The 27229-nt window shown below is 40.0% G+C and overlaps 1 protein-coding gene across 1 annotated transcript; it reads right to left on the reverse strand.

The window, feature by feature from the left end:
- Positions 1–1873: 1873 nt before the first annotated feature.
- On the reverse strand, positions 1874–26876 carry FAM117B (family with sequence similarity 117 member B). The gene is made up of 8 exons (XM_075711159.1): positions 26258–26876; positions 18447–18598; positions 13138–13230; positions 12506–12619; positions 5342–5485; positions 4214–4439; positions 3256–3376; positions 1874–2192 (listed from the first exon to the last, which is right to left on the reverse strand). The coding sequence occupies exons 1-8, from the start codon at positions 26874–26876 to the stop codon at positions 1874–1876; spliced, it is 1788 nt and encodes a 595-aa protein (XP_075567274.1).
- Between the last annotated feature and the right edge of the window lie 353 nt (positions 26877–27229).

Below are 27229 nucleotides of genomic sequence, written 5' to 3' on the forward strand. Positions count from 1 at the left end.
CAGGACTCGCACGTGCTAGTGTGATTTACACTTACTTGCTGAGTAAAGTACACTGCTATCATGGTTATTTATGTAGAATTTAAAGGACCAGTAAATGTGCATCAAAACTATGACTGTTATCTGCACAGGTATGCAGGTTTGTTTTTTCTTCTGCCAAGTGAAATGTTCGCAACCAAATTTAGCGTATGGAGCACTGAACAAAACTGTTACATTTGCAGTATCATCTTTAAACAGATGCAGTTATGAGGGGACCTGAGTATGCAACTGATCCATGGAAGCTATGTATATGCAAGCCAGTGAGAACTGCATGTGTAACAGACCAATATTCAGACCCAGAGACTGTCCACGATGACACTTACTTTGAAATTACTGAATCTAACTTTGTAAAAGAGGTACAAGGTCAACTTGTTTTATAAGTTGATACAACACTGGTATTCAGGTCACTGCAGTTTTTTGCATATCTATATTGTATTGACTTATACCCAAGTAATGCACTCCAGGAACACATGAGAAACCTCACTGAAGTTCCTGAACAGTTTCTGTTTGCAATTGCCTGTCCCCCTCATTTTCATCTTCTATTATAATTTCAAAGGAACCATAAACTACTGTGTATCAGGACAGACCAAGTATCAAAAAATCTTCTGTTTTACATGCCAGCCTAAGCTGCTAGTCAAAAAGGGAGAATGTATCTGCTGCTGTAAACTTCTGTGTAACAGATACCATGCCTGACAAACCATCACCTTCAACAGACACACAAAACACCACTATGACAAAAGGGAGGAAATCATGCACAGATATTTCAGTATTATGTGGCCAGGGTCTATAATACAGTGATGAGTCACATCAGAGGAAATTTGTGCTAAGACTGATTAATGATTCAGGCTGACTAACTCCATAAGTAGCCAAGCAAGCCTGTAAGAGGCAAGTGGCATATTTTCTGGAAGAAAGAATACCAAGTAAGAGGATAACATGTTTTTTCCCTGCCCCTGCACAAAAATCCTACAGACAAATAGAACAATACTGGGGCAAGTGCTTTAAAATGCAATTTTCCAGCCACTGGTGGGAATTCTGTGAAGGAAGGAGTTTTAAGAATATGACTTACCTGAAGCACAAACTTCCAATATAAAAAAAGAAATGTACGCTATATACTAACACTGCTTTTTAGATACTCTTCTGTTTTAAAAGTTTCAAACGTATTAACTTGTCTTATTTTGTTTAGGGCTGAGGCTGTTCAGCAAGGTCACATAATTTGAGACTGCTGAAATACTTCAGCAATCCTTTGGTCCCAGCAGCTGTAAAACAGCCAAGTAAAAAAGAACCTTCTCTACACACACACACACAAAAAAAAAGGCGGGGGGGGTATCGTCACCAGGAAAGTGTCTTCTAAATACCATCTGCTATGCACCAGAAAAGGCAAATTTTTGTTACAAAAAACACATTTTCATACAAAAGACATCTTGTAAAACCATCTGATTGCCCCTCCCTCTGCAGATTACAATGGTAAATGGGATCAGCTGGTTGGTCTTGAGATTTTTGTCTTAATGGGAAAAAAGTCAAAGGACACACAGCATCACAACAACTGGTCCTTTAAATGGCGAAGGATTATGACAGTCTTTGTTTTCACCAGTGTTTAAAAAAGCAGGAGAGAAACAGAACCAGAGTCTTCATAAGCAGAAAGTGCAACAGAGTATCAGCTGCTGCATCCTCCTGAACGTCTCAATTTGCTACCAAACAGTCATTTACAGAAACAATTCAATTATGACAGTGCCGTAACTTGTTAAAACAATGCAAATAGTGTGATCAGAAAGGTCCAGTCAACTGGTTCCAATTTTTTCCCAGTAGTTGCCGAGAAAAATATCAAGACAATCTAAGTCTATCCTTCAGCTTCCTCAATATGTCCCGATTGCTGGAGTATAGAGGTCTGTGGTATTACTGTACTTGTTCCACGAGAGATCCTGTCTTGATCTGTGTTTGTAGACAAGGAGGCCATAGAAATGGGCTGTAACAAACTGGGCGTCATGCTGGAGGAGACAGTCAGGCTGTGTGTAGTGCCCTTAAGTGTGAGATCCTGTGTGGGAAGAAGTGGCTTGAGGATGCTGACAAGACAGAAAGCAGAGCCACTTTTAGGAATAAAATTCACTTTGTTCTTGTCAGGGCAGTAGAAGGCTGGAATTTCATGCAATGGCTTTGGCCTAGAAATAAAATACACACAATAGTTTTAAAATTACATTGAACAATCAAATTCTGTCAATGGCAGGTACATATTGCTGAACACATCACCAGAGACAAGTTGAGGTTTAAACTTGAAGTATTTCAGCTACTCAATAATGCCTTAATGACACGCGCACCACATGGCAAATGGCAAGATGGTTTAAACTGCTTGTTTACATATACTATGAGATAAACAGCATGTTCCTAGGGCAGGCTGTCTCCAAACCCAAGGAAGACACTAACTTCATGTTGCAGATCACAAACCCTGTCCATGAATTGGCATATCCAACATACGAGGACGTATTCTCAATCATGTTCTCTAGAAACTTTCACAACCCAACAAGTTCTGTCCCACATACAGACACTCTTTATAAAGTAAACCTTGTGAAAGAAAGCTGGCGTAGCACTGTTCCTAATATTGCATATCTTAGAGCTGTTCATGATCATAGGGGAATCCCCTTTTCTAAACTTCTGCCTCCTTTGCATGTTCACCTGAGTGTGGCCTGAATCTCTAAAAGATGAGCCCATCTTAAAAACTCAATGCAGAGAGTAAAATGTAGTATTCCCAAAGTGACATTCATGATCAAGTACCTAGAACCTGGGAAGGAAGTGTGGAACACACATTTAGATCCTGACTTGCAGTTTTGCCATCTCAGCATACAATTCAACCAACTCAGAGATATGATTACTGGATGTGCCAGTCAAGCTGTGACAATATATTAACCGACACACCTACATTACAGCTTCTTATTACATCTCTCTGTACCTGATTATTTGAGTTCCTCCCCCACTATCTGCCACATAAGACAGTACTCTCAAGTTATGCTGGTTTTTTAAAAAAAAAGTCTCTTAAGATTTTGATTTTAACACAAAATTCCAAAAATAAAATACATACATCTATATACTGGTATATAGTCACACAAAACAAAGATTAGACTGTTAGCATAGTTTTAGCAACTGGACTAATAATTTTGATCTGATACAAAAATCAATAAACCAATGGGTAACTGAATGTTATTTCTCATGTAGTAAAGATCAACTTACAAGCTTTCCTCAAAGACTTTCACCTTTTCACAGCCCTCTGGAGGTTCACGCTTGAACATGTAGCTGTTGTTGGGTTTTGGTGAGGTAGCATATTTTGGCAAGGGAGAATTATTCCCATTCTCTGCAGAAACAGAGTATCTCATTACTTAAATCTGTCACACTATAAAAAAACCCAGTAACTATCTTTAAATGCCCCCCAAATTGAAACCCACTTCATTACCAATGTTATAAAATTAAGAAACATTTTCATTTGCTTCCAAGTCTTCATTTGCAAATAAGCTTTGTTATCTCAATCCCTTTCCTCCTTTCTATTTCTCCTTATATCATTTTCAGGCTCCTTTGCAATCTCTGTTCATTCCTGGATGCTTTCAGTTTTTAACTGCAAACCTGAATCTACGGTCCTGTGCCATCACCATCTAGCCAAAAGAAATGGGCAAAAGCCATATTCCTTAAAAACCAGAACAGGTTTATGTTGAATTATAAAATTCTCCTAATATATCTCAGAAGATTTCTGCTAAAAAACGATTAATTAAAAAAACCCAAACAGTTAAACTTTTACAGGTGCACATATGAAATGCTGTAAGGTTGCCCATTTTGTCCGAGATCATAAAAAATACCTGACACAAGCAACAGGACTAGCCTACTTTGCTGTTCCACCTGTACACTCTTGCTTCTTCAACTTGCTTAATGTACTTGACGAATCTATTATTTAAAAGCAAAAACTTCTTTGGGCCACACATTCCTCAGTCACATATATCCAGCTTCAATTACAGAGCGCTAGATATGTGTGCACACACACAGTATCTGGAGCAATTTGGAAAAAACAGATCACTTAGAAAAAAACATTCTACCATTTCTCCATGGAAGTGGGAAACAAAACCCCTCTTCTACTACGTGTTCATGCACATAGTGATGAGTTAAAGTTTAGCACTGTTGAACTTTTAAAGTTACACAGTACCTTTATCTCTGGAATCAGCAAGAAGATCATCTGTAGAACACGGGCTTTCTTCACTACCTTCATTAGAGATGGTAAGAAATGAGGTTGGAGATACTGACTGGGAGCGGCTGCTGTTGTTACTACCCCTGTCTGCTCCACCAGGTGTTTGGGTATCAATGCTGCGAGTACTACTACTACGCTGAACCAATGGAGGTGGTGCGCGGTGCCCATCTGGAATATCTTGAGGCTGTTAAAAATAAAAGGTATCAGATGGCTGCTCTTGTCTGGTTAGCAATTTCTTTAAATCCAGTAATGCTGAGAGACTTTTTGGGTTTCATAAAACTGTTTGAAGTAGAAAATTTTATTCACAGAAGACTCCAACAGAAAATAAAATAAGTCAGGTTCGGAAATGAAGGACAACAGTTTTCAAGATTTCACAGAATCACAGACTTGCTGAGGTTGGAAGGGACCTCTTGAGATCATCTAGTCCAACACCCTTGCTCAAGGAGAGTCAGCTAGAGCAGTCTGTCCAGACTTGACTGTGTCCATTCAAGTTTTGGGAAAAAAAAAAAAAGAGAGAGAGAGAAAATAGACAGGCGTTTTATTTATACACATTGATAAGATCCCCCTGAGCTTTCTCTTTTCAAGGCTGAACAGTCCCAGCTCTCTCAGCCTCTCCTCATATGAAAGATGTTCCAGTCCCTTAATCATCTTTGTGGCCTGTATTTCTGATACTTTATTACTAAATTTACCTCTAAACATACCTAAAAATAAAATGAAAGTTAAAAATGGGCAAGTTATGCTTCAGCTGGGGTGGGGACAGTTCAGCATGGGCAAAGAGAAGTTACTACAAAAACTCTCAAAACAGACCTTTCATCTTTTCCCCTGTTTTACTGAGATTTCTTTATTGGAAAACTAATTACATCACAAGAATCACGAAAAGTTCAGATTCAAGCCTTAACTCCTTCCTTTTTTTTTTTTTTGTTTTTGTGCTTTCCTTGAGAATTTTCAACTACCTTTATTAAAGAAAGCAAAATTAATTCCAGACAAATTTAATTCAAAAACTGTGCAAAATAAGGCTTATGATTTAAAAACCTCAAAGCAAAACCAAAACAATTATAGAAAGCAATCACGGTGGCAGATACATACAACAAGCTGTTCCTCTTTGTCTCCTGTCTCCTTAATTATTATCTCAATCTCCTGATTCAGTCCTTCTACACTGTTTCGAAATCGTGATCCTGTTGATTTGGTGATAGGTATCACAGGAACAAGAGCACTCTTTGGGATGGGAGCCTGAAGAACCAGAGACAGTGAGAAAGCAATGTGGATTTACTTACAAAACACAGTTACTATTTCTACTCAAAAGTGAGCCTTTAAACAGAACACATCTCCATCTCAATATCAAGGATTTACATAAAACTATAGCAAATGTGTTAAAATGGATGCCTTAAATGAAGACACAGACATCCCGAGTTTTGTTTCAAATCTAATTTCTAGCAGGAAAAGCTTTCAACAATCCAGTCTCAAAATTTCCCTTGATATGGTCTGCCTCCAGCTCAACGTTGCTTTACAAGTGAAAATTTAACAGTAAACATTTAAACGTAAGTAATTTTGAAGCCTTTAAAATATATTCACATTCCTTCTGAAGTGAGCTGTACCACAATTTCACCTCCTTCACTGTTGGATTTACCACGTGTAATTTCATTAAAATTGTATTTTAATGGAAGTCTGCTGTCGCCTACAGTAACATGACACATGCAGAAGGAAAATTATTCCACAAATGCAAGATTGCACTATGAAGACCAACATAGTAACTACATGAAGCCAGAATAAAAGGTTGACAAGGCAATTTAGGAAGACTTCCACAGAAAGAATAAAATCCCAAACCCGAATGTTAATACATAGTTGCTTCAGAATGAAGATTAACATTTTAAAAATCTAGTGTTTCAAAGCATGCATGAAAACTCCATTCTCAGAAAACATGTCACTGAAGTTTTCCAAAGCCCCTTTTGGTACACCACAACTTCGAGATTTCCCATCCTCTCCATTACCATCCTCCTCCCTTTAAAAAAAAAAAATCATGCTACCAGAACATAAGAAGATTCTGCCCTAAACTTCAACACAGACTCTTGGTGATTATGCAGGGTACTACTACAGATAATGGAGTGCTTGCTGAAAACATTTAGTTCAACTTAAAGAACAGCGTGACACTTAAAGTCACAGCAGAATTCCAAGACTCTGTGACCTAGTATGCTGTGATTGAGAACACCGCCTCTACTGACTGAAGAACAGTAGCATTCTCACCTGGTCTTCAAAGTGGTTTGTTTGTGGTTTTTTTAATTTTTCCTCTAAATAACAAGACTGGGCATAGACGCAAAATTTGTCTGGCAGAAAAACTACCTTAGAAAAATTAATGTAAACAAGAGAATTCTAAGTACAGATCATAATGCAGACTTACTCTCACAATCACAAATCCCTAAGGCAGCAAAACTTAAGAATTATATTCAGTTTGCTTTACTGAAACTTTAGGATAGCTATTAAAAAAAGAAAAAAAAAAAAGAGACTTGCACAAGGACTGCAAAAGCTTCTGTTCAGGAAATGCTTGCAACTCTGTTTATGTCAACAAAAACTAAACATTCTCATAATGGCCAAACTTGGAAAGACTTTGAAAAGTCTTGCCTGAAGATGAAAAAGAGAAAACAGAAACCACTGGAGAAGAGCACAAAAAAAATCTGAGAAAGCAACCCTGCTAATTCTGTTCCAAACAAGGTCTTGGATCAACAGTCTAGTAAACTAATACAGGTCAACAGCCAGTCATAATACAGGTATATCAGCACAAATTTAGGCACTAATAAAGACAGTTTATGCACCCAGTTATTAAATATACACATTCTTAGGACAAACTGAACTTGTTAAAAAGTAGAAAGCAGAACACAAGTATGTTTGTCTAAAATTTCAGCAGCCATTAGCAAAACGTGGGAATTCTCCATCTTTCAAACATTATTGCCTGCCACAGAAATTCTTAGAAACACAGTACTATTTGAAGAGTTTAAAGTAGAAAAGCACATGTTGCTCCAATAGAGCTCATTATGGTTTGATACAGCACGTTTGACTTCCAAAAGAAATAATACTCTGTACATGACTGAGGATGACTTGTTAACCCAGAGTGCTGGAGGGTGGAAAGGGAGGGAGGTACCATTATAGGGGTGGAACAACCAGCCTCAAAACAAGAAACTTCATATTAGAAATACTGCCTTCACAGAGGTCTGCATGGAGCTGGCCCCTGACATACAGGAAGAGGCTATCAACCTTTGACTACTCATCGGCACAGAATGCACAAAATGAAGCAAGATGTCAAACACAGGATAATAATTAGAGTGCTCACATAATAACACACTGTCAGGAAGTTTTGGTGCGGTACAGTTAGAGTCCTGAAACTTACAGGTATGGCGTAAACTCATGAGATATGAAATATGGGTGATGACAAATCTAAACTGTTCACAGGCATTTTAGAAAAATGCTTTAAGCTCTTCCAATTTTTCAACAAGCAACAGAACTTTAAATAGAATCCAAGGTCTTTTGACACTTTCAGATATTAACATCAAACCATCAAGGTCGAATGCATCATGGTAATTCCACTCTAAAAATGAAATATTCTACCTATGTAAGGTGGCAGGAGTGACACAGAAAAACCCCCCAAACGCTGCAAACTGCATGCAGTTGGTCTCAATATTAGCGGCTGCTTAGGATCACTCAATTGGTAAGACATTAAGGACACATGCTTCCCAGGAAAGTGAAAGGAGGGGGCTTGATGGTTCATAGTGTCAAGCAGCAGCATAACATTAGCCAAGTGCACTGAGGAAAAAGGATTATTTTGAAAGACCTAATCATTTATTCTTCCATCCGGCTTCAGCTCTGGCCTCAATTCTAGTTTCTCCATTACATTAACACTGAGAATGAAGGAAGATCCCATTGGTTTGACTCCTGTTTACAGATTTAGTACCACACAATTAATTCAAAATCCAATGTTCTCAGAAGCATCCTGAGATCACCTGAGGCGGCTATGACCTTTCTGCAAACCCCTCTTCTGTAAAGAGGGTCAGAATGGAATATTCCTGGCATCAAGAAACAAACAAAACCCATTCAATTGCTCTGGAAAAAAAACGTAGTCAGCAGCACAGACTTGATCAACTTGATCCTCACCAACTATTTCCTGATTCTGAGCAGAGGGACAGGAATAGCTAACAAGCTTATTCCATAGAGATTGTGTGAATTTCTTTCTTCAAACAAAAATCACTGAAGAAAGAAGCACAACTAAACAATCAGTTGGAGGCTTAGGTGGCAAGAACCACGGTAAAAATTTTGGTAAAACTCAAGAATTGTGGCAAAGCTTAAGTGATTATTAGTAGGGAAGAAAAGAGGAAATAAATCCACTGGAATTGCTTCCTTTAGTTTTAACTAGAAGAGTAAGCCATTTCTAAAACACTAAACAGAGTTTACCTGGTCTCTGTGAAGGGACTACCAAGGCAATTTCCTAACACATTTTCTCGGCCTTGTCAGGAATCCAACTCCTTGAGCTCAGAAATCTTTGTATGACCCTCTAGCATCAACAACTGCAAGTTTCCTTCAAGTTGGAAAATGTAAAAAAGTTTCTAAATATTCTAATCACTAACTGCAAGTGCTTCCACACAGTCCTTCCCACAAATCCTGAAGGAACTGAGCTGCTGCCAGAAATTCTAGTTTAGCAGTTCCCTAGAAAGGAATGAGAAAGCCTGGGAACTTTGCCCTTGATGCCTACAGTTGCAGATGTTCACTCTGACTTTGAGAGCAGCCTCTAAATGCCATTAATCTAAACCCTTCACTTACTCTTTTTGAAGCCTTCTGTAACTTCCCCCCCTTCACAAGTAGCTCAACACAGCTGGCACAAAATTTACCAAGAAAAACAATGGTTTGTTTTGTAACACAATGCTGGAAAAGCTGCTTTGCCTCAGTTCATATTTTATAGCCTGTTTCACAAGCCGAAAAACTAATTATCGGTTGTGCAATATTTTATTCATTTGGTAGAATGCAAAAGACCTCCATACAAGAAGCAAAATTTCATGAGCATAATAATAAAGTAATTATGATGCAAAAAAAAAAAAAGGTATATACATAATTTGGGGGGGGGGGGGGCGCGGTATTTTAGTAGCATCACTGTTCATTTTAGAAATTAAAACCTACCACGATTATCTCTGTTGAAATGACAATAGCTTAGCATTTAGAATCATAGAATTGTTTAGGTTGGAAAAGACCTTTAAGATCATCCAGTCAAACCATTAACCTAACACTACCAAGTCCTCCACTAAACCAATTAAGGGTAGAGTAGCAATTTCATGTTTCCTGGCTTGGTGGCTGGATTATTTTTTAATGAACGTAAAAACTAGGAATCATTAAGGTTGGAAAGGACCTCTAAGATCATCAGTCCAACCATCAACCCAACACCACCATGCCCGCTAAACCATGTCCCCAAGTGCCACGTCTACCCGTTTTTTGAACACTTCCAGGGATGGGGACTCCACCACCTCTCTGGGCAGCCTGTTCCAATGCTTGACTACCCTTTCCATGAAGAAATTTTTCCTAATATCCAATCTAAAACTCCTCTGATGCAGCTTGAGCCCATTTCTTCTTGTCCTATCGCTAACTACGTGGGAGAAGAGACCAACGCTTACCTCACTATAACCTCCTTTCAGGCAGTTGTAGAGAGCGATAAGGTCTCCTCTCAGCCTTCTCTTCTCCAGGCTAAACAATCCCAGTTCCCTCATCCGCTCCTCCTAAGACCTGTGCTCCAGACCCTTCACCAGCTTTGTTGCCCTTCTCTGAACACACTCCAGCACCTCCATGTCTTTCTTGTAGTGAGGGGCCCAAAACTGGACACAGTATTTGAGGTGCAGCCTCACCAGTGCCAAGGATAGAAGCCAGGATGCTGTTGGCCTTCTTGGCCACCTGGGCACACTGCTGGCTCATGTTCAGCCAGCTGTTGACCAACACCCCCAGGTCCTTTTCTGCCAGGCAGCTTTCCAGCCACTCTTCCCCAAGCCTGTAGCATTGCATGGGGTTGTTGTGACCCAAGTGCAGCATCCGGCACTTGGTCTTGTTGAACCCCATACAACTGGCCTCAGCCCATCAATCCAGCCTGTCCAGATCCCTCTACAGGGCCATCCTACCCCTGAGAAGCCTACAGGTTTGTAGAATGCCAACCCAAACCTGTTAGATTGCATGTAATTCTCCAGTGTACTGAAGGGTCCACACGAAAAGTTCCTCAGTACACTTTTTTTTGGTTGAAATGCCTCAATTGCCCACAAGTACAGAACAAATCTTCAAACAACATCTACAAATTTGGATAAAATATCTGCATCAAGTATTTTGACCTGCTTTTTTTTTTTTTTTTTTTTTTTTTTTTTTAAATGTGTCTCACCAATTTTCACAAACATTCTCAACAACCCCTGGAAAAATATTAGGTCATTTGTCTTCTTTCATCATTTTGGACTGTTCCAACTTGAACTACAGAAGTCACTAAGATTAGCAGCATGCTATGCTGCACCCATACTTCAGTAAAGGAGATCACAATGTTGGAATTTGTACTAAACAGCCTGTTTCAAATTCAAACTGTTCTGCTATACAGAAGAGGAGGAGGTTTTGAGATTTAAAGAGTTTGAAGAAGTAATGCCTAAACTGTTATGTCAAAAACTGTAATTCTAAGAAAAAAATCCTAAATACAACACTTCTAGTAGCACAGAATTCAAACTAATAACAAACTGAATTCAAGAGGCACTTATGTCCTGAAAATTCATGACTCCTAATTAAACAAACTACAGCAGGGATAAGTTAGGGTCTGAGACAAAAGATGCTACTGATTTTTATACAAAGTCAGAGTTAAGAACAGTGCAGAGGAAATTCAAAACACTGTTCTACTTTCTTATTTCCAGTCTTGAAGGATAACAGATTCACTCAGACACCTGACTTCTATCTATGAAAGAACCTGGCTGCTCAGGACTGTATGTATGGTTCTCCCTTCTATTTTTCATGTGATCCTTTATCAGAATAGGTAAGTACCTGTAGAGCAGGACAAATGCTGATGTCACAACAGCTTCCCTCCCTGGCCTAAATTATTTCCAGAAGGATGAAACAACAGAAAGGAAATAGTTTTAATTAACTGATATCAAAGTGTGATATTTATTAGAACAATGCTAACTGCATTTGAGGAGTAATTGGGAATATGGTTAGATTTGCAGAGAAGCTTCACAGCTAAAGTACTTTCTCAATTCACAACAGACAGTTGCACAGTTCCTTTCAACTACATTGACTTGCAAGGCAATTTTGAGGGATTCGTTCTTTTTGTAACTGTTAAAAAAATTGTGTGTACATCATAAGTATACATTAATGAGGTATCAGGGCGGGGGGGTGTTCTTCTGAAAAAGTGACCAAACTTTCTTGTTGGTTTTCTTAAAGTTACTCAAGTGAAACAGACTCAAAAAAAGGATCTGTGTGTCTAAAAGCCTGTCATTTTTTTCCATGTGCTATCAATTGAGCTAAAAATATTACCTCTCTGTGAACCTGACCTCATTAGCAGTCTTTAGATAAAACTAAAACTGCACAAAGAACATGTGGTGGCCTAACTATCACAATTTTTGAAGCGATTACTACTTAAAGTCTCAAGGCATGATAAATGACAGAAACAAAAATAATCTTACAAAGGCTGAGTGAAGTCATCACGAGTATAAACACTTCTAATAGAGTACATAAAAATCCCATTGAATAGCCTTTTGCCAGGTAAGCTCTCTAAATCAGTTCATCATAGGATTAGACAAGTGTTATTGTCAAGACACAAAATGTGATCATCAAAAACAACAATTTTGTTTGAGTGTATCATTTTACCACCAGTTTGCTCCATGCCATATTCTACATGCAAATTCATAATTGTTACAACAATGCGTAATGAAAAACATAACCTATGGTTTTAGATTAAATCTGTCATTCTTTGTAGAGTCTGCAGAATGCACTTTAAGAGTCTTGCTTTAAGAAAGGATCTAACTATCTGAAATTCTTTGAAACTGGGAGTTCAAAGCCAACCCAGCCAAGTAACGAAAAAATCCAGGACCCCATACACTTGAGGAAGTCACAGGAAACGGATCTATTTTGTAGAATTCACCTATAGCTACAACATGTTTAGCAGTACATGGTATTTCTAAGTTCCCTTTAAGACAAATCACAACCTTGAAAGGAGTTAAAAATAGTATTAGCTACCCAATATGTCCAAAAAGTGCACAGCCTTACCTGACTGTGGTTAATCGCTGCATGGTTACCATGAAATGGAGACTGTCTTTCTTTATCACGATGATGCCTACTGCTGTGTTTGCTTCTCTGCAGTTGTTGCCGCAATTTTGCAATCTAATAAAGGAAAAAAATCACATTAGATTTCACCAGATATATTCAGGTACACACATAGTTTCATCAATTTATTCCCTCACTTAGTTGAAATTCTTTACTACCACGACATTCATAATTACTGCCAGCACTAAATCAGACTCAAGTTGTTGCAAATCTAACATGTTAGCTACCAGTTCAGCTGAAGCCCAGAAGACACCTCTGGAGGCTTAATGAAAGAACTTGAAATACATAAAGTTTGCAAGTAGTTTGGTCACTGCTATATTTCCTCCTTTAATGAAGAATATCACCTGCATTTGACACTTTCTTTCCCACATATTCAGATTAAAAATTTTAATAGTCCTGCATTATTATATGAAATCAATACTAATGAAGAGCTATTTCTGATTTTTTACCAAGCCCATGATCTGTATAATAAAACCAAGCAGTACAATATTCATGCCTTCCTGAAAACTCACAGTAATAGTGCATACCAGTAAAAAATTTAATTGAAAGGTATTTCAAATAATAGCATTTCTGACCTCCTTGAGTTGATCATTGCTGCCCCATGATGCTGAACGCTTGTGTGAGCTTCTCTTCTTCTCTAAATACTCTTCAGCCCAGGCGCTTTCTGTCTGCAGCAAGGAGATTACAGGATTCATTAAAAAAAAGTAATTCCTACTTTCTGGCAGAATATTTTAAGACCAATTAGAAGAGAGAACAGTGTTAAGATTTGCTAGATTCAGAACTGTCAGCGAAAAGCATTCACTGACTACAAGCCTTTTTGACAAGTATGAAAAAGTGGACTAAAACGATGTAATTAAAAAAAAAAAAAAAACACAAAAACAAAACACCACACCACAACCCCCCCCAAATAACTTTCAGACCTACTCTAATATAGGAATGTGCTAATTTCCCTTCCAAATTATTAAGCATAAGGCAGTATTAACAGCCAAATGTACAACAAGCTGCTATAGGGCTCTGAAGAACCAGGGCAACAGTGCTGAATCTGGGGGAGATGGTATATTTTATTTCCTGCACAGATGCTGACCTTATTATTTCTGACACATTAGCAAGGGTAACTTGGTGTAAACATTGTGAAAGCCTGCACCAGTACAGCTTCAAAATCATGTTCTTGCTCAGAAGAATGAGAAAAAGGAAGGCAAGGCATATAAGCACCACTAGAGCTATTGCAAAACAAGGAATTAATTTATTGATGCCTCAAAGGGCTTCAGGTTCGTAGTTGTCTCAGGCCAAGCAGAAAGCAACACAGATAATACTAAGCTAGTTTCACTAAAACAACAAAGTCATTAACATTTAATAAAGAAACTTGCAAACACACTGGGGTGAAAAAGTTCTGAGAAATTCTAAGTATCATTAAGACAAACTGTATCTATTTAAGGTAACAAAATGCACAGGCAAGCCTGTGATAATACTGCATGCTTTATGGACAGTTTGTATTCCTGCCTAACCATGTCCTGAATTGCCTTCAAAAGCAGTGAACTGTAAAGGGTCTAACACGAGGGATAATAACATCTATCAGGAATCTCCGTGCAGTCACAATAAATATACCTAATGAAGCAGGGGGAAGGATTTCTGGAAGCAGCTTACACACTGAAAGAGATAGCGAATTCCTTTAAATGCACTGTTGCCACCATGCAGTTCTTAGCACACAGCAGTGATCTAGCTAACTCATCCTTAGGAGTCATTGATATCTCACTTTCTCCTACAGACAGGAACTTTGCCTCAAAGCCTTCACATCTACCATGTGCCACAGTTGTTCTTACATTTGAGACCAACAGCTTGCAAGCCACAAGCTGACCTTACTTACCCTGTCTATACTCAGAACACAGAAACTCAAGGCCTTCGATGATGTGGTATTAATCCCCATTTTGCAGGGAAAATGGAGGTATAACTCCAAACATACAGGTTGAAACTCCCATTGGCTTCAGTTACAGATATAAGTTTCATATAAATGAAACATCCCCTGTCAGTAGTTTTTCATCTTCATCATTCCAAATCAAAAACTAACTAGGGCAAGTCTGAATAATAAAGTTAGTAGGGTTGCTTTGAAATTCCTATTTCATAGCAAGATTAGAATCCACTAGAACCTATTTTTCCAGAAAAGCACTCACTTATCTTCATCATAAAAAAGAATAATTGATAATCCCCATTCCCAAGTACCAATCTTTGCCTGGTCAATTCTCAAATGTCAATCTGGAGTCTCACCCTATCCTCTAGCTCCTGGAACAATAAGTTTTAGCCACTAATTCTAACTTCCCAACACAGCACAACCGTTACACTTGCCTACAGGAATCTAATTAACACTCTAATCAGGCTTTACATTTAATTTATATTCAAGACTTTGACTTAAGATTCAAGACTTATTTCATAAATTAATATCTGATTAATTTTAAAGGATTAAAGGTTGCTTTGATGCTCGTCCTCAAAACAAATAGTTAGAAATCTTTTTAGAGCAAGAGTAGGTACAAGACATTAAATTATAGGAAACCTTTACATCAAGACAGAAAGTAATACTATTAAGCAAGTCTCCTCCTACTCGTTCCCTGTATCATAGAATCGCTTAGGTTGGAAAAGACCCCCAAGATCATCCAGTCCAACCATTAACCTAACATTACCAAGTCCACACTAAACCAATCAAGGGTAGACTAGACTAAACCATGTCCCGAAGTGCCACATCTACCCATTTTTTGAACGCTTCCAGGGATGGTGACTCCACCACCTCTCTGGGCAGCCTGTTCCAATGGCTGACCATCCTTTCCGTGAAGAAGTTTTTCCTAATATCCAACCTAAACCTCCCCTGGTGCAGCTTGAGCCCATTTCCTCTCATCCTACCGCTAGCTACTTGGGAGAAGAGACCAACACCCATATTTTGTTTATAATACTTATTTTCAAGAAACACAGACCCAATGACCAACAGACAGAGGGATTTCTATTTCTCTAGGTTCTTGAAGTACTACTACTTGCTTATTAGTTGTTACCATTCACAGCATCCTCCTTCCTGTTCTAGAATCTCAAAGAGAAATGACTTTAAGGCTAAATTTATCACAGCTAGTAGAACACTTAAGGAAAAAAAGTCTTAGATGCAAAAAGAGGTGAAATGAATTATTCTTTAAGAATTAAAAAAAATACACGGCAATTGTCTCATTTTAACTTGTATTTTGACATAGCTGTATTTCAAACAACCACAGGCAAAGCCAAACAAATCAAAACTCAAAGGGAAAGAGACACAAGACTATAAACACTTGTTCTAGCAGCACTTATAACAGTATCTGCAGGTATGAATTCTAGCCAGACCCTAGGACACCCAATAATACACTTATTCATCGTGCAACAAACACTCCGCATGTACATAATTCAGTCTTGTTTTATAGGCAGGTTTCATCAAAATAATCAGTCCAAGCCGGAGTCTGATACATAGACAGTCTGCATGACCTGGGACCTCTTACACAGTTCTCAGCTATGACCTATGGGCATCTCCATGAAGGTCTGCAAGCCGACACATGTCACTAATTGCAGTCTCTTCCCAGTCTCCTTCCTGAATGACTCTACTCCCTATGCCATAAACTCGCAGAATCAAGACACCCTGCTTACTCAACTTGAAAATCTTTTATATCTTAATAGATTCAATTCCTGTTCCCTAAGCTTTTGAAATCTGAACACATCCATTTCACTTCAGACTTTGTGAAATCTGAAATTACACACTGGAGCCAAAATATCTTGTAAGTGAAACTTCATCCACACACTGCATCTTCAGCAACGCTAAACAATACAAATGGAGAGCCTATACTATCTTGGGAAACTAACTATTGTAAATCACATTTTAAATTTGTCCCTAGCTCAAATGGTTGCTTTCAAGCAGACCAGAAAGATTAAAAGCAACAATGTCTCATCAGTGTCATATCAACACATGCTTTGGACATACTGATGTATGTCTGTATTCCAACATTTTCTACTGGTTTGATAAATTTTAAATTGGGAAGTGCAAACAGATCATTCTATTCCCCTCAGCAGTATTAACATAAATCACTGCTAAATATATTCATTCTGCAGAAATAGCCAATGCCCTTTACAGTCTTCCCATTAATCTTTGCAAGTATGTCTTCCCTTATATACGAAAGCCCCACTACCCTAGCAGCTAGATGTGTCAGAATTAGAAGAAAAAGACAAAAGAAAAATATAAGCCAAAAAGGATGATATCTAATCTAGCTGGAAAATACACAAATTATAAAATCTCAGCCATGACTCAGATTAACCAAAACTAAGCTGAAAGAGACCAACTGAATATAGTAAATACTTTGACAGTAGTATAGAATTATCTTAAGAAATCAAATATGAAAATAAATAGCTAAGGCACCCACACTGGTTTAGTTCTGCCCTTTAATAGCTAAGCATGAACAGCAATTCCTTGTCTATCATATGCCTTCCTTCATCATCATCCTCCTCCTCTTACTATGATTTGCTTACCTTTTTCACCCCATCTTCTAACCATTTTTCCGATTCATTTTCCTGCATGGAGAACTTGTTCCTCAGCTCTCCTTTGTTCACCAGTTCCTATTTCTACCTTATCCACATGGGCATATTCCCATACAAAATACCTTACTTTTCTACTGATCTGCTCTTTGAATTGTGGTCTTTTCTGCAAAATGTTGTGGATCTTGAGAAGGCCATACAGTAACAACCAACACTGCAGACATCATCCGCTCAACATCATAGCACCACGCTCTAACCAACTCCTACAGATTTGAGTAGACAGCACACTTAAACTACCTGGCCACATTTTTGTTATTGTTACCAAATCTAAGGCAGGCTCAAACTCAAGTACATCCCACACGCCGTCAGTTTTTCTTCCAACTGCACTTTGCTTATGTTCTTTGGAACTGGTGGAGACCCATTGTTGAAACCATACTCTAGGAACAGGGATTTAAAATCTGATATGTTTGGCTCTTTCTTTCACTATGTTAGAGAAATCCACTGCCAGACTGCATCCACAGAAGGAGAAATGAAACACTGGGGTATTTGATGGAAAAATCGATCTTGAATCACTTCTGCATACAGTAGGATACCATGTAACAACAGTTCCCTTTAAGGGGAATGATAAAACAACTGTCATGATAAGCGTATCTCTCTCATAACACCAGTTGCATTTAATTGTTTCTTGGTTCTGTCTTTAGAGGTGGCATAGGACTGAACCATTAAAAGCTCATGAAATTTGTCAAGTTGTTGAAGTTTATTGGCAAATCATGTACCTTTTTTAATACTTTCCAGCTGAGCTAAATTTGAACTTCATTCACAGTTCAATGAGGCAGCTCTTCAATGTATAGAATTCTGTACTTGGTGCATAGATCCCAGGTGAACATTAAAGGCCTTTTAAAAATCAGAGGATGAATAGCCTATCATAGAAAAGGCTACAATAACTTTTAGACAGGCACTACAGAAGCTTTTTTATTCAGTTTTAAGACAGACATACATCTAAGGAGTCACTAAGTTCTCTTGCATAAATTTGAACTAAACAGTACTTAACAGCAGTGCAATCCAGTGTACTGCACGCTCTAAGAACAATGAGAAAACAGATGTGCAATACACTAGGGTTTTTCTGAGGCAAGAAGAAAATGGAACTCTTAATAGATATTACAGTTCACAGCCTTTTCTTACAGAAAAATGCAAATAATTCACATACATAATAGCAAAGGTAGGATTCCTGCAATGTGAAAGTGAATAGGAACTTGCAAGCTACAAACCTAAAGTGAATGTTTTCGAGGGAAAAGCTTCTTACATTTAAATCCTGTCTTTACATTTAAATACTCCAAAGACAAAAAATCTGTCCTACCTGTGTGGCTTTGTCTCTCATACATGGAGCAGCTTGCCCATGATTATCACGAGGCCACTGTCCAGCAAGATATGGAGCAGCAAGCGTATCCAATGAGGAAGTCCGGCGAATAATACTGGAAGGGCTTGACGAAGGTGGTCTTGATTTGTCACCTACAATAAGAACACTTGATTAGAAAGAAAGCACGACAGAGAGCTTAATTATTTTAAATTGCCTACAAGAAATCATATCAAATCAGAACTAATATGTTATTAAGTATACAACAAGACAGTTTTAATATAGGAGTTGTTTGCTTTTCCAGGCTCTATTCACTTTTAATAAGCAACAAAATCTGTTTTTATGGTTTCCTTAAAAACGTCCTTATGTCACAAGTGTTGCGTTGGTACTCACACACCACCATTTATTCCTTCAAAGGTGCAACAGTCATTGGATTCTTAAATGACGAAGGCTTAGAAGAAATAAAAATAGCTAAGTTTCCTCATACATAAGGCTAACAAAGAAAATCTGCGCTGAACTTTGTCAGTTTAATGCCGAGTTTAGAGTTCATCCCACTAGCCCTTTACCCTTCACCTACTTTAATTCAAGGGACACTATAAATGGACATGTTTTATTAACGACACAGTATACAATATATGGCAGATTCATAAAGAGTTATGTCTAACCCTTAGATCCATAAGTCAGCTTTGATAAGGTAATGATTTACCTTTTACAAGATAATCAAGACATGTCTTCTCTTTACATGCTACTTGGTAACTACATTCATATTTGCCTGACACTACACCTTCTACAACACCTCCTTTTTAGTGTTTACATTGAAATTACTTTTCAGAACAATTTAGATACTAACAGGAACCCTTACTGAAAAAGGTTAAATATAACAAGCACAGGAAGTAACACAAGAAGGAGGAAGAATATGGTTAAAACCAAAAATTTGCATCTATCCCATCTGTCAACGATAAAGTAAAGTGGCAGTAAAAGACTACACTGCGAGCTAGTAAGTGTAAACACTGTGAAGAAAGGTTCCTCAAAATAGTAATTGAAGTTTGTTAAATTAAAGAGTCCGACAAGCAGGAAAGACCCAGGGTTTAGATATACGCATATGCTCACACCTTATTTGTTACTAGCTCTTCCAGATATAAAATACAAGTCCAGAGATTACAATGATCTAAGCTTACTATCAATTCATCTATTCCCCACAGAATTATACCTGAAAGAATCATGTATTAATCTTACCTATAATGAATACAAAGGCCTAAAACAAATGGCTAGAACACAGCAAACAGGACTCAGAGATCAGATGGAAGCCTTACAAGGGCACTGGAAAAACTCAGTCATATGTCCTTCCTGACTGTGCCTTAGGATGAATTCTGCACTAGAAGTAAAAATAACATAGCAATTTTTATTCCACATAAACTCATTTACAGCCAAAAGAAGTTGTGCCTGATTAGCGTCTGACTGCTAGTCAGAAAATAAAAAACACTCCCATCAGAAGTCCAGAAGTCAATTTCTAAGCCGCTTCAATCTACTAAAGACACATAAATATTAATAAAACCTGTTAGGTATAGATTTCAGTGGTGCGGACAACATCTTATATCTCATAGAACACCAGTCTTTCAAATGTAAGTCTAGTAACATTCTATACTAAATATCCTCATGCAAATTTTGCGTTATGAACATACACATTAAAAGTGTGGAAAATATTTCAATTCAACTATAAGGAAATCATTAGCACTATAATCAGCCACATTCACATAAAGCAGTCCAGAAACCTCATCTGGTTTATTAGTTCTAGTAGTACCAACAGTGACAAAAATCTTACTACTCACAGCAGATCTGCTGTCAGGGAGTAGCAGCAAAGCTCAATTTTGGAGTTACCATGCACTTAAGACCCCTGTATCAAAGAAATTCTCCACTACTACTACCACTATACAGCACATTGAAGGGTCTGTTTGTATCAGAAGACTGCAAAATGATTCCTTTTGTTTGTATTATGGGAGAATGTGGCATGCTAATGCAATGTGTCATTCCTTAAAACTTACACTTGCTTCCAAAGTTGTATCAAACATGTTATGTGACTCAGAAATAGCTGTCATATTCTCCCTATTTATTTTTCTTCTGAATTATTATTCTTCCTCTCAAGAAGCCTCTCTTTTTACCAAGGGGAAACAGAAAGGATGAGAAAAAAAATTTAAAATCAGGAAGTGTATGTAGTCAGTCATCTGCAAAGCCACAGACAGCTTCAAAACTGAAGCAGCAGAATCTATCAGCCTCTCCCCTCCCCCACAAAAAAATGGAAAGAATATTTTGCTGGGCAAACAGAATGAAAACTGAAGAGCCTGTTTACTATTTAAGTTCAAGGGAAGCTGCTCATTTCAAGGCACAAAGCCCATAAGTACTCTTTTCCTCTGATTTAAAAATTCTTTCAAGGTATTCTGTTTTCAAATTACTTTTATTTAGATGGGGCAAGGATGTTTGGATACATTTTTACTTACTTTTCCACTTTCACAACATGTCTTAATACAAACTGCCAATGTCTACTACTCAACTCCTCTTGCTGTTTCAAAACATTTCAATGGGAACATATACAATGTTTTCATTGCACTTTACAATGCTTGAATACTTCAGCTGCTATTTTTCCTTGATGTGACCTACATAGAGATAACAGTTACAACAGCTGTGGCTGATGAAAAACAATGGAGCTGTTTCATCAAATAGACACTTCTTAAGTATTAGATCTGTTTTAATTGGCTTGATTATCTCTTTAAACCAATATTTGAGAGAAATACCAGCCTTCTTATCCATCTACCACTACTCTAAATGTATTTAGAAACAAAGTCTTTCTGCAATCTGGCTTCAAGGAAAAATAATAGAACAAAACATAAACAATACAAATCAACAAAGTCCATAACGTAGGAAAATTACAAGCAAGTTACCCTGTCTTCGCAAGTCATTGCAGTACAACTGATCAACAGAAGTTGCTACAGGTAAACTGGCATCACACACACCTATGGCCATTGTGAAGTCAGAAACCTCTGATGGCAATTTAAGCTAAGGCAGTCTAACAATGTGACTGAAGAGCAAAACTGAACAAATATAGATGCTTACCAATAACTAACTGAAAGGTCGGAAAGAGAGCACGGACTTGGAGGGGGGGGGCGGGAGGGCAGGTCTTAACATACAAGTCCTACAACTACAACTGAAAAAGGAAATTACGGTATGAGAGCACATACCTTTGAATTGGATACCTCACAGGAGAAAACAACTATAAATAAAAGAAAGGAAGGAAAAAAGAGGGAAGGTCTCACACATAAAAAAGTCTTAAGCCACTGAAAATTCATCTTTCAATTCTTCAGGAAAAGTTCAGAACTGTTGTTAGAACTGCAAAATAAGGATTGCTGTTGAAGTGTAACTTGAAGATTGATCTTACAATCCTGTTGGTACCTTTCTATGTATTTGAAATTAAAGTTTCGAGGAAGGAAAATAAAAACTCCAAAGAAACATCTTCTAATAAACACCACGAGAAACCAAAACGAAACTAGCAAGCAGCAGAAAGAGCCACTGGAAAAGCATAGGACACCACTAAGCTCACAAAATTCCCTGACAGAGTTCTAATTGAAGCTTTATATACAGGCAGGATATCCAAAAAAGTGAGAAAGAGCGAGACCCAACTAGCTTCTCTGGCATGCACGCATACAGCTGACCTTTTTGTTCTGTTTTGGTCAGCCTTTTCCTCAGAAAGGGCATTCATGGGGTCTCTCTCATGCATAGCTGTCTTCCCAAAAACTCATACAAACACAACTGATCTCAGGGGCTTCACCTATTTGTTGAAAGTATTCAACAGGCTCAGACAGCATTAAGAACAGAGACACAGCACAACTGTGTATAAATATATTCCCTCTGAAAGACAATCTTGGCTATTATCTTCACATAAATGTAAAAGAACTACTCATACTTTTGGTTCTAGTAATTCAAAATGATCCCTCAGTGGGAGAATGACTGAGTTAAAGTTGTTTTACAAAACCAACCTCAGAAAGCCCAAGATGTTCAAGTTACTTAATTCTAGTGAATGAAAACATTTTTAAGTCACATAAACCCCCCAGCATTGTTGGCCACAAGAAACCTAGAGTATGATGCTGCAAAAATGAATTCACTTTCTTTACACCTACCATTTGTTAAACAGCTTAGGTGAGCAAAACTGGCATGTAACGGTACACAAAGCCTTCCATGTTCTCTTATCCTACAGTAATATCTTTTATAACTACTGCAAAACCTTGGTAATTAATGTTGACAAGTCTGCAGCTATTATTGTGTCACTCACCAAATTCTTCAAATAAAGAAATTCTACAGTGCAATTTAAGAGTCTAATGGAGTTCCATTCCTTCTCCCTACCCCAAAGAGGGGTTCATATCTGAACTCTTTAAGACTTTCCAATATACTGCTGTAACAATTTTCATTATTTCCTTTCACACAAGTAGGCTTCAATATTACTCTTCCATACACTATTCTAAATAATTAAAGGACACTCCTTAATTTTCAGAGTGAGTTTAAATGTCCAAGACAGTCATTTGGAATATATCAGAAAGTTCCGTATCCGGTAGAGAAATCTCTCACAACCTCAAGGCATCTGAAAGGGTCAGTAAACAACTGCCATGGCTCTGACTTGACCTTCTTGTTTACACAGCCTGATGCTTTAAAACATTTTTGGAGTTGAACAGTTCAAGTCTTCTGAGAAGATGTGTTTTATATAAGAACACAAATAACAAGATCATATTTGATCCTTACTCAGTAGATAAACCAAGATAAAAATAATAATAATAAAGTAAAGGTAGAGCATATACATTTCTCTATTTCATTTTGCAACAGTCTGCTAGTAGGCCAAAACAACTTCCTCAAACGGGTGGTTTGCAGACAGGTAAAGAGGCACATCTGAAAACTGAACCAAAACTGGAGATTGCAGGACAGACCTCACAGTGCAGAAATGAGGCCACACCAGTGATGGGAAGGACAGTGCACATTAACATGGAAGCAGAAGCTGCAGTCTGTGAAATAAGTGCTAAAGACTGCAGGGATGGAAAATAAAAGATGAAAAATGGGTAGTAGGAAGATCTAGGCTCTTGGTTATATATAGGAGGGAAGCAGCACGAAAAACATAGAAATTTAGAAATTGTGCCATGGAATCTTCAGTTTGTAATTATCCCATCATCAACAGAAAACTAAGTTAAGTATTTACAACATTTAGTTGCAATTCAGTTCAGAAAACAAAAAAAACCACCACCAAAACCACACTGAAAAAAAAACCACCACCAAAAAACCCAAAAGAAGCTACTAAGTCATATTTGTAAATTCACAAGTTGGGGTTCTCAAGTCTTAAGCAGGTTGATGAAAACTGTGTTCAGAACTATTCAACTGCTTTCCAGAAAAGAAAATCTGAGAAACATGAAGTTGAGTCTAAAGTATACAACTTACAGAACCAGTACTGAGAAGAAGCTATCATTTGTGTAACCTCAAGGCTCATTTTAATCTAAAAAACCATGGCTGCAGCTATAGGAATGAACAAAAGCCATCATCAACTGAAAACAAGAAACAGGAAAACCCAAGTTATTCTGCAGCAGATTCTGACTGATACCCTGAAGTGCCCTGCATGGCTTCACAACCATAGACTCATTAGCAAAAACAAAGTTCCACTTCCATGTTCTCAGCTACCACTAAGTTTTCTCATCTAGATGAAGAAAAAATTGAAGTTAACTCAGTCTCTATCAAGCACTGGACTACACAATACAAATGTTAAGCAATATTAAACAGGTTTAACTTGCATTTTGGGCCAAAACAAGTAATGTTCAGAAATTTAAACACATTGAAGCAATTAAATGCACGCTACTCTTCTGTTTTCACACATCTTGTAAAAAGCTAGTGGAGTTATCTTAACACAGTAGAGTGATCAAATGACTTGTTTCTTTCTATATGCTAATTCTTAGATCCAGCGAAGAAGTTTGCATGGTTTCAGCAGGCTTCTATGCAATGATCTGAAGACAGTGCAATTTTTCCACTCTAAGTGGTCTGACGCGTGCCTTCACAAACAGCTTCGGAACCTGGATCTCAAGGCGAGCCAGCCTCTTCCTCATTCTCCAGGCCAGAAGACTGCATCTTGGGCAAGAATTTTGATAAAGCTCACAGGAAGAAGATGGCACTTTGTCATGTGTATGAAGTCTTTCCCATTACTGAGTAACAAGAATCTCACATGAAGAATACACACACTCTGCAATCCAAAGCCTCAGAATATAACCTTAAAAAACCCACATCACTCTTATCTGGAAAGCTGAAAATCTAATTCACAACCTAAATGCCTTTGTGGCACTGCTCTCTTACACTGCACACAAGCAGGTAATCTTGAAGAGGTATGTCCGAATTTAAAAAAAAAAAAAAAAAAGAAAAGAAAAATCAAGTCGCACAGACATTAGCTTATATACTGTAACAATTGGTTATGACTGTCTGATTTGGCAGCATCATTCTTCAAGAGCCAGGATAGGGGGAAAAAAAAAGAAAAAACCCCAATGTGGTAGCCTGGTTATAAGCATTATTTTAGAAAGGGGGAAAGCAGCATGAGGAGAAGTAGAAGTGTCAAAGGTAATCCTGTTGGTCCTAGATTTCTGCATGTACATTTCTGCATATTAGTCAACTTTACTGTGTAGATTACCACATGCAATTTCATGAAAAAGAGTAGCTCTAAGCTTTGGTATCTCAAAAGTCACCGATTTTTCCAGATTTGAGGACAGTAACACAAAGCCTCACTCGTGCATTTGCGAGTGAACTTTCACCCCAAGAAGAAAAAGGACTTACATATGTAAGCCTCTAATACCCTCAACCAGATCGCACATATTGCTTACATTGCAGTATTCCCAGTAAGTACGTTTTAATTATTCAAAAACATTTAAAAACAGTTTGCTACGAAATGTCTGCCATTCCCACACTATTCTCTATCTTTGCTGTAGCACAAGCTTGTCATCACTCTCAAGTTCACACATCCTTCTGCAGGGTTCACGTCGAAAGTAACTACGAGACAGTGAATACTTTTTTCCTACGTCTATGAGCAACGCATACAGCGCTAGCTAGTTTTCTAATCACAAGCTTGCGGACAGTGCTTGGATCAAAAACAGATACCATCTGGCACGAGGTGCACAGAAAGGGGAGAAGATCACAACAGCCCCCAAAGACCAAATTCACCTCAAGCTTGTACCGAAGTATCCTGAGTAGATCTCTGACACCCGTGACTCTCTCTCATCAGGAAACCTTTGGCAGTACTTGCAGAAGTACTACCGGAGCGGCTACAACTCCCCACACGGCATGCTTGGCTTTCTCTGTTCGTCTTCTAAAAGCCAGCAAGCAACAGAGCAGCAACAAAAGCAACAAGCCCTTCAACACACAGACGCTCCGCAAGCGCTGCCGCCAGCCAGAGAAGGATCAGAACGGGCACAAGCCTGGGCACGGCCCCCGTCCCTGCCTCTGCCCCCGGGAGCACGGCGCGCTCGGAGGCACACCGCCGGGCGGAGGGCACGGCCGATCCCAGTCCTCCCAGCCCGTAAAGCGCTGGCTGGAACTCGGCCACGCCGAGCCGCCTCGCCCAGCCGCCCGGGAAGCCCCCTCGGCCGCAGGGCCCGGCCGCCCCCCGGCGACCGCTGCCGCCCCCCCCCCGTAACGGTCCGGCCGCGCACCTCCCCATTCCCCTCAGGTAACGGCCGCGCGCGCAGCCCCCGTCAGTAGGGGCCGGGCGGGCAGCAGGTGCGCGGCGGGGGCCGGCTGCCGGGAGCGCTCACCTTTGCAGACGGGGGAGCTGGGGCTCTTCCTCTCTGGGGAGCTCCTGCCTTGCTCCGGCGAGTGCCGCCGGTGCCGGACCCTGCCCGCCGCTGTAGCGCTGCCCTCCGGCAGCGGAGGCACCGGAGAAGAGCAAGGTGAGGGCCCGCAGCCCGGCGGCGAGGGCGGCGGCGGCGGGGGAGGCGGCGGTAGGTGGTGGGGCCGAGGGGGGCTCCCCCGCGCCCCGCCGGCACGCGTGGGGCTGCCCCGCGAGGAGGCGGCGGCGGCGGCGGCTGAGGCGGCGGCGCTGCTTCCCCCTCCCCCCGGCGTCTGCGTGGCCATGGCGGGGCCGCCGCGCCCGCCGTTGCCGGTGGGCGCCGCGCGCGTGGGGCTGATGCTGCGCGAGGCGGGGGCCGCGCGTGGCAGACCCCCGCCCGGGGCGCTTGCGCCGCCGCCGCTCCTCGTGGGGCTGCCATGTTGCTGCTGCTGCTGCTGCTGCTTGAGCTGGAAGGGCACCGTGGCCCGCATGGGCTGGAGGCGGCTGCTCGCTCCCGCTCCGCCACCCGCCGCCGCCGCGCCTCCTCCCCCCAGGGAGGTGGCCGGGGTCGGGGAGCCGTTGCGCCTCACGCGCTGGTGGGACATTGTCCGTTGGGAGCCGGGGCACGCGGAAGACCGTCGGTGGCGGGGAAGGAAGGGAAAGGCGCGGGCGGGTCCTCGCGGGGCTCCAACGCCTCAGGCAGCGGCGGCGGCAGCCGCGGCCCCGTCCCCTCCTCGCCGCTGTCCCCAGCCCGGGGCGACCCGCGCTGCCTCCGTCGGCTCCGTGCGCCTCATCAACAATAGTGCCCCGGCCGCCCGCCCCGCCCCCCGCCCCGCCCCCCGCGCCCTCCCATTGGGCACGCCGCCGCTCGGCTCGCGCAGCTACGGCGCGCCCATTGGCTGGCGGAGCGCGCTCCTGAGTGGCCGAGCCTGCGCGGGGAGGGGGAGGGGCAGCGCTT

This window comes from Pelecanus crispus, chromosome 5 (assembly GCF_030463565.1).
Source record: "Pelecanus crispus isolate bPelCri1 chromosome 5, bPelCri1.pri, whole genome shotgun sequence".
In the NCBI taxonomy this organism is placed as follows: domain Eukaryota; kingdom Metazoa; phylum Chordata; class Aves; order Pelecaniformes; family Pelecanidae; genus Pelecanus; species Pelecanus crispus.

Excerpts from the sequence above, each read along its gene's own strand:
- FAM117B (XM_075711159.1), bottom strand. The coding sequence starts at position 26,876 with ATGTCCCACCAGCGCGTGAGGCGCAACGGCTCCCCGACCCCGGCCACC. Across the intron at positions 13,231-18,446 it reads TGAGAGACAAAGCCACACAG|ACAGAAAGCGCCTGGGCTGA; the intron begins GTAGGACAGATT and ends TCCTTGCTGCAG. Across the intron at positions 2,193-3,255 it reads AAAGTCTTTGAGGAAAGCTT|GCCAAAGCCATTGCATGAAA; the intron begins GTAAGTTGATCT and ends TTTTATTTCTAG.